The sequence below is a fragment of the Oryzias melastigma genome, linkage group LG10, assembly GCF_002922805.2.
Source record: "Oryzias melastigma strain HK-1 linkage group LG10, ASM292280v2, whole genome shotgun sequence".
Lineage (NCBI taxonomy): Eukaryota > Metazoa > Chordata > Actinopteri > Beloniformes > Adrianichthyidae > Oryzias > Oryzias melastigma.
In genome coordinates, this window is record NC_050521.1 from 21,780,810 (window position 1) to 21,798,558 (window position 17,749).

Consider the following 17,749-nt stretch of genomic DNA (forward strand, 5'->3'; position numbering starts at 1 on the left):
ACAGTAGCAGGGATAGGCTCCAGCAACCAAGTGACCAGACAATGAATGGATGAAAATAGAACTTATTTTTACTCAAGAGAATCATTATTTTTTTGTTTTATTGTCTTGTTTTAATGAGTTTTTAACTGTTTCATAACATTTTTGTTACTTTTTAGCCTTCCTGTGCTTGCTTTTTTAGTATTATCCGGTTATGTTTAGTATATTTATCACATTTTATGATATATTGGTAAAGAATTTTAATCACAAGTTACTCCATGTGTATTATTCAAAATGTAACCACAAACATTGTGATGTTTGATAGTGATAAATGTATTTCTGTCCATCAGTATTATAGATAAAACACAGTTTGTTTTTTCTCAAATTTATGTCAAAAGTTTTCTTCTTTTCTGTCACACCAAGACGAAACGAGGGAAAAGTTCTTAAAAAACACACATTTTATTGCTCAAAAATATTGACATAAATGTATTTGCACCAGATTATCAAGTCATGCTGCACAAGAGAGTTTCCTCCTCCATCCGTCTTTGATTAGTCCTGTTATTGGTAATAAAATACAGGACAGGAAACCGGCTGCCTGAGTCGAGGCAGGTGTTGCTCTTCCTCTACAATCACAGAGTGGCTCTGATGAGCTCATGTTTTTGGTCAGAGGAAGTCAACCCTGATCCTGAATCCTCAGAGTAAACCAAAAACACACTTCCATCCTATTGGACTTAATGACAAAGGATTAATGCAGCATGTTTGTCCTAAAAGCTGAATCCTGGGAAAGTAAAAAGACCATTGTTGTTTTGCAAGAAACATAATCTTATCAAGAAAAGTTCTTAATAGAGAAATAATCCTGTAGTTCACGTCACAAAGACTAGAATGTTAGAATGTTTTAAGAATTTTGACTTATTTCATGTTTTTAGAGCTTTCTTTGCCATAAAAAAATCTGGAAAATGCTCCTCTAGATGCTATAAAAGGGTTCATAAATACATTAAAAAACATTTACCAACTGTTTTTTTGGTACCAAGAACATAAAAATCCTTTAATAGGCACTTAATGTTTTTCTTTGAGTTTTTAATGTGACATTATTCTGGTTTTACAGCTGGTTCTTCAGCAACTTAAGCCTTCAGAGATCATTTGAAATTAAAATTTCACAGCAAATATTCAGTAAAAGTCCAAATAAAAACGGCCTAAAAAGATTTTCTGGTTATTTTTTCTTTTTTGGTCCTCCAAACCCCCATTTGTAAAAATTTAAAAGATCCTTCCCACAGTCACATTTCTCCTTTGCATGAGCATGAGCGTGTTTTGCTGGCGTGTTCTGCCCGTGAGTGCGGTCCAGCTGTCAGAGGCAGTGGTTGGTGGTCAGCTGCCATGGAAACTGGCGCAGCAGAGAGTCTGAGGTGTCCTCGGCTAGTTTGGGGTGCCGGGAAATGAGCTGGGGGCTCAGGGGGAGGCTGTAGCGGTAAAGGCAGTAGGAGCCTGAAGCTTCGGTGAGATCGGGGAGGAAGTGGGAGCTGTAAAGAGGGGGGAGGCTCCCCGGATGTCTGTGAGGGCAAGGTTTCCTCCCCTGGAGAGCTGAGAGGAGCGGGAGGTCTGAGAGGGGAGGCAGCGGGGGGAAGCTCCTCTGCTTCTCTGCGTGGAGGAAGGCCTCACCACCCGGCGTGGAAACGCCGGTGGCTTTGCCGTAGAGTGGAAGAGCCAGGGTGTGAAGGGCAGCGTCCTGGCAGGAGAGGCCAAAGTGTGGGAGGAGAGCCGGAGACGAGGAGAGAGGGAAAAGGCTCTTCACGCCGCCCGAACCCGAGCTGCCTGTCGACACACGTGAGTCAGAACCGCAACACAATGTTTAAACCACTTCAGCAAAAGTACCTTGGAGTTGAATCGCAAAAGGCTTCAAGTCCAAACTGAGAGGGCCCCTCCAGGGATAGGACTCCAGCAGGCCGTCCAGAACCCCCCTGCATCCACAAACACACTGTAAAAGCAGCCCAAAAACGTTATTCCAGGGATTCAAATAATGGCTGTGAGAGGTGTGAAATCCTGCACTGCTCAGGCCGGGTTTACGAGAAGGTTTTACGCGGCTTCACGTTTCAGTGGCTGAACCTCAACTCTGTCCCAGGTCTTTCAGCAGGGGGGGGGGGGGGAGGCTTTTATGTGCTTTTCTTTACCTGTTCCTTCCTGGATCTCTGAAGCCCTTGGCGAAGGGGTTCCTGTCGATCTTCAGTTTTGTGATCTACAGGGAGGAGCACAAACAGGTCAGTATGGACGTGGAAAATGGCATTCCTCACCCGACCGCCCTCAGGGACGCCGTCTCCCAGCAGCCCTCGTGTCAAGCAGGCTTGTTGGAAAAGAATTTGCTGTTATTTCATGCTTTACGGGCTGTGAGCTGCAGCAGTTTCTAAAATAATATGTTCTCTGATAGTAAAAGGAGCTGAAATGCCGAGAATCGGCTCCATGATTTACGTGTGAGGTCAAACAACCTGAGCTGCAGGCTGTCCCCTGCAAATCAGAGAGGGTGACGTCTGGGCCGGAGGTCTTCTGTGTGTGGTTTACCTGCTGGTTCTGGTAGGCGGTCACTGTGGTGAACTCGGTCTCCAGGAAGGAGAAGCTGTGCACGCCTTCGGCAGGCAGGGACCGGATCTGAGACAGGTCCATCCGCGGGTCGTGCCGGATGACGTGCACACGCGGCTTGTACTTATGCATCGACTGCAGGATGATCTGGAGATGGAGATTTCTGCATCAGACCCCAAAATCACACTTTTTATTCTTAACCCATAACGACCCATTTTCATTAAAAATAAAATACCATAAACCAAGTTGACCACAGTAAACTTTACAGATGTGTTTCTGTTACACTGATGTCACTATGGGTTCTTGTGGATTCAAAGTTAACTTTTTTTTTTTTAAATGTCAACAGTGTGACTTTAAAGTTCATCCTGAATTCAGAAACATAACTTTGTGGCCTTTAAAATTCACAGCAACTGATTTATGCTGCAACTTGAACAAAATGTAATGTTTTGAATTTTCTTAAAAAAATCGAAAAAAAATATTTTTTGGGTCAAAAATTACGTAATCAGATAAAAAGCCTGTTTTTTGTGTTTCCTTTTTCTCAGCAACTTGTTTTTGTGAATTATTTTTTTTCACCACTTTTTAAGTTTCACTTCTAAGTGTTTCCAACCAAAACATTTACTCAATCCAAACATTTTTGTCCAAAAATAAATGACAATATGAGTTAGAAAGTAGAGAAAATACTGTTGAAAGCATAATAAATAGATCATATCAAAATTAGAATAAACTTGCAGAAATATAAGCCAAAAACAGATTTCAGAGCTGAAATTAAAACAAACGTTTTTTTTTCTTCTTCCAACAATTGAAAAATAGATCAGATAATCAGAATTTTTGCTTATTGAATTATTCTCATATTGAGGTTAATACAACAGAGAACAGAAGAGCTTTAATTAGATGTATTTAAATTAATATATATATATATATATATATATATATATATATATATTGTTTGTTTTTCATCTTCATTTTCACACCTAAACTGCCGTTGGTTTTATTCACCTGATAAAATCCTGATTTCCTGCACGTTCAGCTGTTTTTATAGAGGTTTCGTGGTTTAATGTTTATTTGTGAACTCTAAACAGTTCTGTTTTGTAACACTCAATAAATAATCTCTAAAATAATTCGTATTTTTTAGTCAAATTTAGAATAAACTCCAAACATTTGCACTTTTTTGACAGAGCTAAACCAGTTTTTACTGTCTAATTTCACTGGAATATAATGTGGTTGAGACAATTCCTTTAAATTTGAGATATATTAAAGGATGAACAATATTTGTTTAGATTTAAAAAGTTTTAAATAAAATGTTTAAGTAATTTAAGAAAGCTCTTTGTTGGTGACTTTTCATCAAGAAATTGTAAAAATGTAGTGGAAAGAAAATGTTTTACTCAATTTTAAAAAGTTGTTGATAATATTTCACAAGTTAATGTGAGTCTAAATGTAAAAAAAGACATTCATGTATTCATTTCTCAACATTATATATATATATATATATATATACAAAAGTAAATTTATTTTTTTTAATATGTCTATTTTAGGGGTTAAACACAGTTTAAGTTTTGAGTTTTTGGAGCCTAAATGTGTCCCTTATATATCATCATCACCGCTCACAACCTTTTGGATGAATTTCAAAACAATCAAAGCCTTTTTCAGCTCCTCAACCACACGAGGACCTTCTTCAACTATTACAGATGCGTAATTTGGAGGCAGATATAAGGAGCACCTTGTGGTCACCTACATGTCCCTTATCGTCCATCTCATTGTTGGTGAGTTTGACTCGGTCAAAGCTGATGACCTGACGCATCCACGTCTCCCCTGTGCACGGCGAGTCCGGGTGCACGTAGAGCCGCGGAGAAATACAGGAGTGGTCCGTGTTTCCCGCTACCATCCACTGCGAGCTGTGGTACACGTACCTGAGGAGGGGGCACGCGGGCAGGTCAGCAGGTGAGAGGAGAGGGGAGAGTGACTGACTGGATTCACACCTGTAGCGTTTGGAGTCCACGGGCATCACGTCCATGGCGATGTAATACTGCTGGCAAGGCTCCAGATTGCGCACTTTGACGCGCACGGATGGGAACATTCTCCTGATAAGAATTACGCACATATTTATCAAATCAGAGAATTAAAATGCTTCACGTGAGACATAGGACATTAATGACAGTTAACAGAAAATAACTTCAGATATAAAAGAAGAAAAATGATCCAAGTCATAATATTTTCAATTAAGTTTGTTTTAATTAAACAGAAAATAACTTTAAAATGTTTATGTAAAGAAAAAAAGCCCCATATGTTTTGTTTCAGGTCAGTCAAACTTCAAAAACTCGCCACGTGTTGTGCGTAAAAGTGAAACAAAAGTGTATTTTTCCCTCCGTGGTGCGTATCATCTGATAACTGAGCAAACCGACACTTTCTCTGCGCATTTCTGATTGGCTGCAGCGCTTAAGGGCTCCTCACACCTGCGACCACAAGCTGATGAGCTTCATTAAACCGCAGATGATAATCTCAAGTCATTAACTGACTTCAAACACCGAAATAACAGATGATTTATGATTTGAGATTTCAGATCTCCTACACTTTCCCGTCCTACCTGCCAGCTTTAGTGATGATCATCTCGGTTCCGATCTCGTAGAACCTCTTCCACAGTTCGGAGCCCTGCAGCTCCACACGGACCTCTCTGTCTGACCGGCAGTCGCTGTCCTCGCTGGTCGGTTCTGAGTTTTCTGATGCGGGTCTGTCAGTCTGTCCGGGCGGGTCAATGGAAGTGTCATCGGGCCTCCTCAGAGCGGAATCCGCCTTCTGAGTCTGCTTGGTGGAATGTTGGTCTAAAAGGGATGGAACCAGAAAAACTTTTAATTTAAAAACTTGAATAAAAAATAAAATTTAAACGTTTAGCAGCAGACTTTATTTCTAGATGTGAAAACATTTTGGGTTGAGAATATTTTTTTAAATTATTTTTTTTTAAGTTTTCAAAATTAAACGTTTAATTGTTGAAAATAATGTTTTAAAATGTATCTTGATTTTCCAAACGTCCTCGCGCCTCACCGGTGCCATCAGCGTCTCCATCTGAACTCGATCCGGTCCTCTCTGACACTTTCATCCTCTTGCAGGGTTTCCCGACCAGCGCCTCCACCGAGAAGGCGTGCGCCCTGGAGCTCAAGCCCTGCATTCTGCAGCGAGAGGCCGGGCGCGCGAGCCGCGTTTCCGTCCGGACTCTGTCCCTGCGCGAGACTCCCAGCTCAGCCCGCATAAATCGGGGCAGAATAAACAGCTGCACAAATGGGCAACACCTCAGGGAGGCCCTAGTCTCTCGCAGCGGCTCCGTGACGCTGCGTAATTGATCCGGTGCGTTGCCATGCGTTCTCCGAGACGCGCTCCCGTCCAGAATCGTTGATTGTTGGCACGCCTCTCCTCCGCGCTGCAGTGTTTCCCCTCACTCCCCTTTCATCCGCTTCAGCGTGTCCCCTTTGCTCTCTGCCCCACAGAAAGCGTGGACGGATCCACATGTGAGAAAGGGGAGGGGAAAGCGCACGGGCCTGAGCCAAACAAAGTTTTGTCTGAGCTGAAACATCAACCCAAAGGAGAATTATGAAAAAATATAAGGAGGAAAAATTCCCTAGAAAAGAAAGATAGTTAATTGTTCATATTTGGTAACTTTCTCGCCGTTTTTTCTTCAGATTTTTAGTTCATTGATTGTTCTTGGACAACAACATGGAATTTAGCTCTTTGGCTTGAAGGAAAATTTAGTTATTTATGCTTTATTTTCTATCATATATATTTATTCACAGTCCAATTTATGAGAACTTTTGGGTAAAAACGACACCCAACACATCATTTTTACTCACATCTGAATTTTACGCACATCTGATGCCACTTAAACTATCCCAAAACGCCCCAAAGTAATAGTAGAAAATCCAAGATAGTCGTTTAATTTTAGTGGAAGAAAATTCTTTTCACCATCATTTTAAGTGGAACCAAGTACTCCAAAACCCTCAAATTCCCTTTTGGAGTGCCGGTTTTCAGTGCGTAAATATTGAAGCTTGTTGATTCTAAAATGTTTCCTAAAAGCTCGTTTGTTTGCAGCTGAACTTAAAACTACCCACTACCTTCCTTGAAGGGCTTTCACGTTTCTGCTAAATGAAGTGAGAGTCCTCCTGGTTGCGCGCGTGTGCGTCTGTCTGGTTCACATAAGCGCGCCGATCAGTTGGAGTTTTGCGCACACGCGGAGATCTGGGTCTGTATTGACAGCTCGGGATTATTACATTACAGCTCGACATGAAATAGATCCGCTTTACACAAATAAAAGTCAGAGAAGTTTCTGTTTTAAATGCCGTTTTAATCACATGCTGTAATTACTGTGAGGAGAAAACAAATGGAGTCTGTGTTTACGGAACGGCTGGTTTGGCTGCAGATGGAAATCTCTGACAATAACAGCCGGGAAACGGAGAACTATGACCAACTCAAATCACATGCTTTCTCTGTCACTAGAACCCTTCTTTCTGTTTATTCTTCCTTTTCTTTTTTTTAAGTTGACGCGTCTAAAAAATAGCGGTTTTGCGCAGGCGCAGCAGGCAGGCCCTTCATGAATTTTCTTCAGCGCGAGCTCGGGCACGCAAGTGCGTTTTCCCCCCTGCGTCCAGTCAACAGGAAACTCTCCCGGTTGGTTTCTGATTCTTAATCCAGTTCAAATCTGGCATATTTTGAGCACGTGTTTCCCCTTATTAAGCACAAAACAAGCGCAAACCAATTTGGCAGAGGCCTCAGGTTTCCATTAATCCGGAAGTTTGATGACCAGCTGCACTTTCACATCACTTTAGGCTCCGTTGATTTGCATCCTCTGTCAAATTAATAATGATCTCTAATAGGTCTACATGTAAGCACCGACTTTAGGCTCTTTAAAACCTGTGATGGTTTTCTTAATTGAAGTTCTTTGTTTATCCCCTGTCATTTGGTTTGAGGCTGTAGTGTTTGCAGCTGAAGGCTGGAGCCCAGGCGGTAATCATGAGCAGTTGTTAAGCATCTGTCTGTACAGTATCTGTGTTTGTGTGTTTATGAGCGGGCCTGTCTGTTTCCCGGCGCTGAACGGACGGGACAGGGCCGCCTGATGGTTTGTTTTAAGCCGGATCCGGATGCCGAGCAGGTTCTGAGTGTGTTTGAGCGAGTGCCTGCTCGCTGCCAAACTTCAAATTCCCACCACCCTTCTGCTGTGAAATTCAGGGAGTGCTTGAATGTAGAGTGCCGTAAACAGTGGAGCACGAGGCTAATGGGATGTGAGGCGTCTATGATGGGGGTGAGGCAAAGAAATGCTTCCAAAGACTGCCTTAAATTTATGAAAAGAGGAAGTTTGGGAAATTCTGTTATGTTACTGATGTTTCCTGAGAGAAATAATTTTAAACAAAGATCTGTGAGGGCAGGAACAAAGCCACAAACTTCTTCATATTAGCTAATTTGATGCAAGTTCAGCTTGTTAAACTTGGCCCATGGTGTTCACACTGGACAAGCAGGGAGGGGCTTCTTTTTTCCTGTTTTCTAGCACATGTCTGTCACCTACAGTTAGAAGATTCTTGGTGCAAAATGCTGAAGCAAATCTTACAATTTGGGCACAAAGCTAGCATGCTAGCATCCTGTCACAAACAGGCTGACAGCTGGTTCCACAAAGCTAAAGCTGGGTCGGATAGGCAGAGATCAAACACGAGCATGGGAGTATCAGAGATCAGTCTGGACTAGTCTGGGTCCAGATGAGTGTCGGGGGGGGGCAGCCAAATAGTCAAAGACGAAGTGGGGTCAGGCAAACAGAAGATCAGATCAGGGTATAACGCTCAGTATGCAAACTGACTGGCACAAACAATACTTCGCACTGAGTGAGGTTGTATGCAGGTGAGCGGCATCCAGGAGCTGTGCGCTGGGATGGCTGGGAGATGTAGTGCTTTAGTACATCAGGGATGGCTCCTCCCAGTGACCAGAGGGAGGGAGAGAGCTCTAATTCCTGACACATCCTTACAATGACGGATTGGGATCATGTCAGGAGAGTGGCCTTGGTTTGTCTTTCTTTGAAACAAATGTAGTGTTCACCAGATTAACCAAATCCATATGCAACCATAAAATCTGAGGTCCTGATTGGTCAAAGTTCAACCTGGTTTAACAGCCGTTCAATGGCCATAAGTCTTGTACCTGGAGCCCAAAAACAGTTATAAAATCTTGCATAGCTACTTATAAATGAAAGTGAAGCCTGAAAGACGTTATTAGGCTAAAGTCACACATACAACTGCCATTTATTTATGCCATGTATTCTTTTTTGTTCCAAGACATAAAAAACAAGCCAGGAAAATGCTTTTTGTGTTTAATTTCCTTATGACTGGAACATTCTTCCTTTATCTACACGCTCCATTTCATCTTGTTTAAAACGTTCTTTTAATTAATCTCAAACACATTTGTGTTTGTTTTTTAATTCTAATTTTTTTAATCAATCTTCTATTGTCTCTACATTAGCTTTCATTAACTTTCTGTTGTTTGTTTTTTATTTTTTTTTGTTTAGTTTTTGTTTTTTGTCTGATTTTTCTTTGGAAATGTGTTTATCTAAAGTTACTGAAATATCATCTAGGGGTTTATCCTCCCATTCTTGTTAGATGTGTAAATAAAATAAAAACAATAAAAATTGGAAGCGGCCGCTTGAATACAGGTTGCAGAGGGCGGTGTGAGAGAAGCGTCACAAGTAACATTGTGTAAACTAAGATGTCATAGATCCATAAAACTGTTGGAGTCCTGAAGGAACCAGAATCACATCTTTTTTTTTTTTTTTTTCCTCTTCTGGAGCCTCGAAAAAGGAAACCGAGCGAGTAAGAAATCAGATCCTTGTTACCTCGAAGAGTTAATGGACTGTGTCTGCCAACACTGATCATCTCACCACTTCAATTGATGTTGATTCTCTTTCTAATCAGGTACACTGAGGTACACTTAAACTGTTAAACTGAGGGGACCTAATGGAAATACCAGCTGTTTAAAACAAAAATAATGCTTTTAATTTGAAAATACTAACATTTCCAATATGTTGTTTCAATTTATGACAGTAATTATAAAGAAACAAGGATTAAAGACAAATATTTATATAAAAAAATCAATAATGAAGAACAAACAATGTGGATTTATTCTGATAAAAAGTGTCTATGTGAGGATGAAATGAGAAACAAACTTTGCAATATCTCACTATAGTAAGTTAGAGAATTTTACAAGCTGTAAAAAATCAAAATGCATAAAATAAATTTATTTCATGTTAACAAATTTAATTTAAAGTACTTGTACTTAAGTGTTTTTGTTCTGAAAATAAGTGTGTGAAGCTTAATTTATACATTTAGTTTGTTGTTTTGCCTCTGAATTCCAGCTTGTATTAAATAGCAAGTCTGGTGCAGTTCAACAAGTAACCACTAGGGGTTTACCACACAAGCAGGTATCTTCCTTTCAAAGTAAACTGATCCAGTATTATGTAAACATGGATACCTAACATATCGAGAAACAAGACCTTTTTTGGAGGTTTTTTCCTCTTATTAGGTAACTTTAATAGTTTTTTTTTGTGTGAGCGTGTTAAAAAAAAAAAATCAGAATTGAACACGTTTCCAATTTACTAATTGTTACAGGTAAACTGGAGCAAGTTAGAAAACCTAATGTTTTATCTCAACTTTTATTGCGGCTGAGGTAGATCAAGTAAAAAAGAGCAAATCCAAAAGTTACAGTAGGGTCATAGCTGCCCCTGTTTTTTTTTCCCTCCTCTTCCTCCTCAGACTGAAGCATACTTCTCCCCTCGGTGCAGCGTAGGATGGTTTTATGGCTCATGTGCCGTGGCATCCAGCCCTCCCTGGCTCCCTCAGCCTCAGTTTGCTCTTCTGGGTAACAAGCGATGAGGGTGTGAAGAAAACAGGAGCCGTGAGAGACGCTTCTGCCAAGACGCTGCCTCTTCCTCTCACCGCAAGTGTGTTGAGTTATCTTCTCCCCCCTACAGGCCTCAGGTGATCCCTCACTCTCCTCTCATTTAACCCACATAGATCTTCATTTGTCCAAACTGCTTTCAGAGGCCGTCTGTGAATCCGGGTCCGGGGAGGGAACATCCATCTCACATGTTTGTTTGGCTAATTCTTTTTGATGAAAATTGCCTTTTCTCTCCTTCCGCGTCTCTGACTTCCAGTAACAGTGCGGTCAACGGTTGCGGTAAGAAGAAACAAAAACAGACGTAATTGGTAATGAGAGTCAGACTGTGGGGTTCTCAGCTGAGCGCCGTTTTTGTGAGTCACGCGGCTCAGAGAGGTCGCTCTGCCTCTGCCCATCAAACTGAACTGAGTAGCCTCCGGGATTCATGGAGGAGTTTCAGGAAAAAACTTTAAATGTCCACTCCAATGAAAACTGTGTTTTTGACATGAACTTGTTTCATATTTCTGAGTTTTAAGGACATATATAGACAAATTCAGCCAAAAATAGCATTTCTGAACATTTCTTTACTTAAATCATGAATCAGGAGCAGGAGAAAAAATGCAGTTTGGAAAAGTTTGTAGCAGAAACGTGGATCTGCTCCATTCCGATGAATCCACTTATAAATGAGTAGATCCACTTAGAGGATGACCCTCCTGTCCCGTTCCACTCCCAGATCAAAGTTTAAATAATAATCTTGTCCCGTCCTCCACTTGGTATCCTGACTCCCATTCAATGTCATCCCGCTCCTGTTCCACTTCCTTATATTTTAGTCTTTATTTTTCTTCAACTTTATTATTATTCAACCCTCAATAATTTATTTTATTACATCTGACTTTCTTAAATGATCGCTGCACTTTAGATGTCAGCAGGGTAACCGTGACTAGGCCCACTGATGGGTTCTGGGTAATGTAGTCATTTTTCCAATAGAGTTACATTGTAGGCAGATTATTATAAAAACAACAAAATGGCCTCACCTAGTCTTTTTTTTTTTTTGTTGTTGCTCATATTAATTGGTTCCGTATAATTGTATAGCGCTTATTTACCTTCATTTAAGGCCCAAAGCGCTTTGCAGTCACAGTGCATCGATATGGTGCAGGGGTCCTGAAAACCTGCGGTTTTAGAGCCACGTCTGGCTCTTCTACTCCTCCATTGTGGCTCTCTGCTTAAAGAAAAATACAAAGCTTTTAGTTTGAAAAAATAAGTTAACAAAAAAAGTGAAATAACTTATCACTCTGCGATCCTCCAAAGCACAGTGATTGTTTGATAATTGCTAACATTTTTTTTTTTATTACAAATTCTAGTTTATTAAGTGTGCCTTGTGGTTCAAAAATATAGTTAATTAGCTCTGTTTTAATTTCAGAAAGTTAGATTTATGAATTTATGGCTAAGAAGCACCACAGATGTTTAAAAATGTAAAAAAAAAATAAATTTTATCGCTGACATTACACTGCCTACTTTAATTACTCCGTTGAGATGATCCTATGTGACACAGGAAGTCTTTTAATTTGAAAGGAAGTCTTGTGAACCTCTGTCAAAAGTACTATTTCATATTTGGAAAAAATATTTTTCTTTAAAGTTTGTGTAATTTCTTCAAAAAAATATTTTATTCATATTTCTCTAATATAGTGCATCGATGCACCAATATAAATATTGATATCTATGAATCTATTTTGCATTCTTTTTGCAAAGACTTCTGGGAAATATAGGCTATGTCCAAATCCCTTCACTATAGTGAAGTGTTCACATTTTGTAATGCTGTCTAAATCTACAAATATTAAATCCAGTGCCCTAGAAATTTCCCAGAAGTCTTTGTGAAAAACTAGCATGCATCGATGCTCTCTACATTAGCGAACATAGACCACAATGCATTGTGTCTGAACAATTTTTGTGGAATAAATGTGTTTAAATGTAATTTTTTTTAAAAACCATCCATATTTTTATCATCAGAATAAATTGAGTCATATATAGACATTGTGAAATGTTTGAGCTAAAAAAAAAGCATGAACATTAGCATCCAGGGCACTGGATAGTGTGGCACTAAATAGTTTTTTATTAGTCAGGGACATATTAGTTTTCTTCGTCTGAATTGGTTAAAAACTGTACAGCTTCAATGTTGCTCAACATTTTAGCTAGTTAGCAATGTTAGCTTGGGTTTATAAGGGCCTATAAGCTAGTGAGAGGGGGTGAAAACAGAAGGATGTTGGGAAGCAGGGGCGGACTTACTTCCACCCACAACCAGAGGTGAATTTTTTTAAAAACTCCTGCCGCTTTGTAGAAACCATATCCTAGAAAACAACGATTAAAAAGAAATATTTGAATAAAAATTTGCTAGCAGAGAATGTAACATTTGTGGTTTTAAACAATTTGAAAACAGATATATAAAAGAGTGCAAAGCTCCAATGTAAATGTTTTTAGCTAGTGCTAGCAGGAGTTTGAAACGTGTTGAGTTTCCTTTTTCGAGACACCCTTCGGTCACACGTCCGCATGTGTTTTTGTCCTGCAGAACACAATCAATCAGAGCAGCACCACAGCAGAGAGGAATTATTTTTAGCTTTCTCCCAATAAATGAAGGGTTTCATATATCTGGATGTGGTTTTGTCAGAGGAAGAGTGAAAAGAAGAAAAAGGGGTCTGGAAAAGGAAAACCTGGCAGAGCCTCAAACGCTTTAAAAACAAGTGAAAAATCAGCAGTTCTTTAACAGTTAGCTTGTCATTTTTATTTGCCCCTTCAGATGGTGGCAGCGGTCGTCTTTCAGTCTTTGCCAGCTGGGATTGGCTGCTGGCTGGAAGGCCTGGCCCTGGTTAGCGCTCTTATTATCATCACCGCACGCTGCAATTCACATGCCAATCACAGCTCGGCGCTGAGGGGGGAGAGGCGCTGGTGAGAAACGGGGGGCCACTAACCGGGACCGTTGGAGCTGAGTACTTCCAGGAGTCCCTAATCGGACCTTTCATTCCCACATCACATCCCAAACGAGCCCGGATTGGGACGTGATTAGCTACAGCGGGAAGGCAGGAGCTGGAGCGGCTGAGAGGGTCGGAGTGACCCCTGAAGAGGGTCAAACTGTCAGAGACTGACTCGACTCGGGACAGACGGAGCAACGAACCAGAGGAGAGGAAACTCTTAATCTCACAAGAACCCTTTCTATTTAAGCCAAAAATGACAAAGATTAAAAATGCTAACATTCTTGCTGTCTTTTTAGCAACTCTGATATTTTTGCTTGTGGTTTTTAGGAGAAAACTGAGTCATAGTCTGAGATTTTGATGAGAAAATCTAAACCTTTTCATGAGCTAAAGGTTGATATTTCTTTTTCTTAGCTCCAATATTGGCCTATAATTGTTGATATAACTGAATTTCATGTGCATAGTGACTGACTTACAAAGCAACTTTTTGTATATGTGTCAATCATTTGAGTATCATCTAGAGACAAACAGACAAACAGACAAACAAAGTTTAGCATTTTCATTGCAAAAAGTTAAACTCGTGTATTATACATTTGAATCCTTAATTTCTTGTATTTTTAATAATTATGTTCCACAAAAAAGGAGAACTTCAAATTCTGTTTCTCAGATGACACATTAGAGAAACTTGACAGGATTTTTCCTTTTCTAAGACTTAGTTTCTGCAGAGCGGCAGTAGTTCATTTGGAATTTTTTCTCTGAATTGTTTGCGGAACCATTAATGTGGAGCAACCCCACTCTCTTCTGCTAATGTACTACATTATCGGTGCAAAACTGTGAACAACATTGGAGCTACAGTTTTGATGAAAACTCGACCAAGAAAATAAAAACGTACATGCATCTATTTATCTGGAACCCGCACTTTGCAAACTGTTCTTCATTCACGATGATTTTAATAAATTAATACTTAGAAAAGCAATTTTAAGGGATTTTTTTTATTTATGTCCTCTATCATGAGAAAAATGACACAATAACTTGGTAAAAACACAATTTTTTTTTTGAGTGGGTCTTAAGCGAGTTGCTATTCCATTTTCAAAGTCTTTGCATTGGTCTATGCTCCGTCTTCTTCCAGATTGTTCTCCACTTCCTTTCAATGAACAGTTAATTTTCCCAGGTCATTACAAGAAGTCAGAAACCAAAAGAAAATCTAATTTACAAACAACAAGAATTCTGAAAATGAAACTCTTCCTGATATGTCGCTGAGTCACTCCTTTAAAGCAGTACACCAGACACACTTACAGATTTCACCATGTGAATGCTGAGACAATCAAACCTGCTACATGCTTTAGTGCTGCCCTCCGGTGGCCATCCTAGGATAATGTTTTGGAGGCTGTAAATCTTTAAAACCACAGATGACTCTAACTTTGACCTTTGGGTGATATTTAATTGTAATATTGAACACAATATTAAAATATTAAGGAATAAAATGTTTGTTCACCTTTAACTCAAATCTGTGTTTTTCCACCATTTGATAATTTTGTTAAAAGTTAACTAAAACATGCATGAGGATTTGACGCCTTATCAATCATATTCTTGCAGCAAAAAACTCCAGAGTGCTTTTATAAGTCTTTCAGAAAAAATCATTTGATTGTATTTCCATCTGAAGAGACTTTCTGCAGCCCCGCACAGACTATAATTTAAACCCTCCCAAACTGCCAGCGTGCTATTTCAATCAAAAGCCCGTCTTTCCCCATCATTTCATCCTGCCTGCCAAAGCCTGCTGTAGCACAGACGCACATGCATGCAGAGCGGGCCCGCCGCTGTGTGGTTTGCTGTCACGATGCCTTAATGCTTTGTGGTCGGCGCTCTATCAGGGCCACGAAAAATGATTTATTAGTGGCTCCCGCCTGTATTTACAGATAATGATTCTCCGTCAGTGTTAATATAAAGATCTATTCTCAGCGTGAAAGCACGCTGCCCCCCTTTTAGGAATTACTGCCACTGCTGAACAACAGCTCATCCTGCAAAGAGTGTGTTCCGCTTTGTTCTTCAAATTGCATTTACTTTATGACGCGTCTGCACATTTATCTCCAGAAAAAACTGCTTTCCTGTTATTGTTGCGCTGACAGGTCTTTCTGTCTTCGAGCTGACTCAAATTGAGACTGAAGGAGAAAAAAATAAGACTTTTGCTTTTGCAGGCCAGTGTCAGCACTTTTATCTGTCCGTGTGTCAGTCTCCAGTCGCCGTGGATGCGGTGATGATGAGGATGAAAGAGAGATGTGGAGATGGATGAGAGCTCTGGCGGTAAAGAGCGCTCGCCTGACATCATTCTGTCTCCCTCTGGTTCCAATCAGCTCATCCTAATGACACCTGATAGATGAATGGCTGTTAAAAAAAGTGTGTGTTGCTGTGTGTGTGTGTTTTAGGGGCCTGCAATCAGACAGCTCTCAAATTAGCGCTTTATAACTACATCCTGTCCGCGGCTTAGACTTTTGAAATGCTGGAAAGTCCTTCCAGACACACAAGTGTAGGCTATCACTTTCATCCTCAGGATATCGCTTCACATTCTTAGTGTGGTGAACTTGGAAACGGAGTTAAAGGGAAGCAGAAAAGCATGTTTTATCTTTTCGACAAATATAGTGTACAGTGAGGACCCAGAAATGTGTAGGTGCCGCACACACATCCCCTGACATCATGGTGTACGACCTTCCTGTGACCTGTTACCTCAGCAGGGCCCTAAACCCAGAATTGGTCCATTTTTAAAGTCCAGCAGGGAGTTTAAGTCTGTCAGTCATGTGCTGCACCCACAGACAGTTTCTGTTTGCGTTCACGGAGGAATCTGAAAGCAAAATCCTCACAGGGTCGTAATTGAAGAAAAATACAGATCAGCGGGTTGCCCTCGGGTGGAAAAGGTGCGTGGCGTGTTTGCACCGTGTGCTCCATGTGAACCTAACAAAGGTGACATCACTGAATCTGGAAATGATTCATCATTGGCCGCAGTTCAGCGAAGGCTGAGTGTACAAATGTGTGTGTGTTCTCCGCCGATGCAAAGTCAACATGGCTGCAGGCCTCTGGAGCAGCATCTCCATGAGGTAATTCCCCTGAAGTTCAGGCCTGGGAAGCGCAGCAGACATTCAGTCGTGTCTGTGCTACATTTTTTTTCTTTACCCTTTAATGCATTTTGATTTGCCTGACTTTTTTTTTATTTTTTTTGCTTACGTCGATGCGCGTGTGTGTGCCAGCGTGCACCAGCCATCTTTTCTGACCTTTCTTCGACTCCTAAACTTTCATCCCATCATCTTCGTTCTGTGTCTTTTGTGCGTAAAGCAGAAAGACAACAAACACATGACATCAGACGTTTTAGAAGATTCATCAAAAGCAGCTTTTAATGACAATAAATTAGCTAATTTGAATCATTTAACTTAAAAGCTAATAGATGTATAAACTTTGATCAAGTCAACTCATCCTAATATTCAGATTATCGCTTTGGTTGCCTGATTACTCTCTTAAGAAGTCAATTTCATGCAAATTGTACTTTAATTCAAATGAAACTTTATTTATAAAAAGCACTTAATGTTATTAAAAAAAAAAGTCAAACAAGAGGCAACTTCATAAAACTTGAATCTGAAAGTTGCTTTATTTTAGTAAAGCAGGTTAATTGTGCTACACCTTCAGTCCTGCAGGTTTTCTACGTTACCGTGATCGACCACACCTGATTCAGATCATAATCACCGTCTGAAGACTGATGATAGCAGCCATTAAAGGCAGGTGTGTTTGTGCGGGCGGGAATCTAAATACAGAAAAGTCTTCCACCGGGATCAGGATAGGAAAACTGTTTATAAAAGTTTATAAATCTGTTTCATTTTAGAAAAAAACACATTTCCTCATTATTGAGAAAAATGCAAACAAAATTAAATGTACTTATAATGCCAAACAATGCAGCTGCAACAAAGATTTAATACATTTTATTGTGAAAGACTTGATGAGTTTCTTTATAGCTAAATACGTGTTTTTAACTGAATAATGCAGATTTAATTAAATTGTTTTGTTTGATTTTTTTTCTTTTTTGTTTATATAAACATAAACCTTGTCTAAAGATTAGTCGTCTACTAATGTAATGTGAGTGAGTGAGCAATTAAGTAAAAATGTAAATAAATAAGTAAACAAGTCAATACACAAACAAGTAAACATGTAAAAAGCATAATAAGTAAATATGCCAATAAATAAACAAATGAAAAAGTGAATACTGTAGATAAAAAAGTAATAGATTAATAAGAAATTGAGTGAATAAATAAAAAAAACAAATAAACAAATAGGGAAACAAATAGAAATTTAATAGAAATAAATAACAAAAA

At 39.8% G+C, this 17,749-nt stretch overlaps 1 protein-coding gene across 1 annotated transcript; it reads right to left on the reverse strand.

Moving 5' to 3' along the window:
* Window positions 1-408: 408 nt before the first annotated feature.
* Window positions 409-6,022, reverse strand: tbx22 (T-box transcription factor 22). The gene is made up of 9 exons (XM_024282987.2): window positions 5,741-6,022; window positions 5,581-5,706; window positions 5,126-5,360; window positions 4,521-4,622; window positions 4,277-4,451; window positions 2,527-2,691; window positions 2,142-2,206; window positions 1,846-1,931; window positions 409-1,785 (listed from the first exon to the last, which is right to left on the reverse strand). Exons 2-9 carry the CDS (start codon window positions 5,702-5,704, stop codon window positions 1,322-1,324), a joined length of 1,416 nt encoding a protein of 471 aa, XP_024138755.1. The 5' UTR covers window positions 5,705-5,706; window positions 5,741-6,022; the 3' UTR covers window positions 409-1,321.
* Between the last annotated feature and the right edge of the window lie 11,727 nt (window positions 6,023-17,749).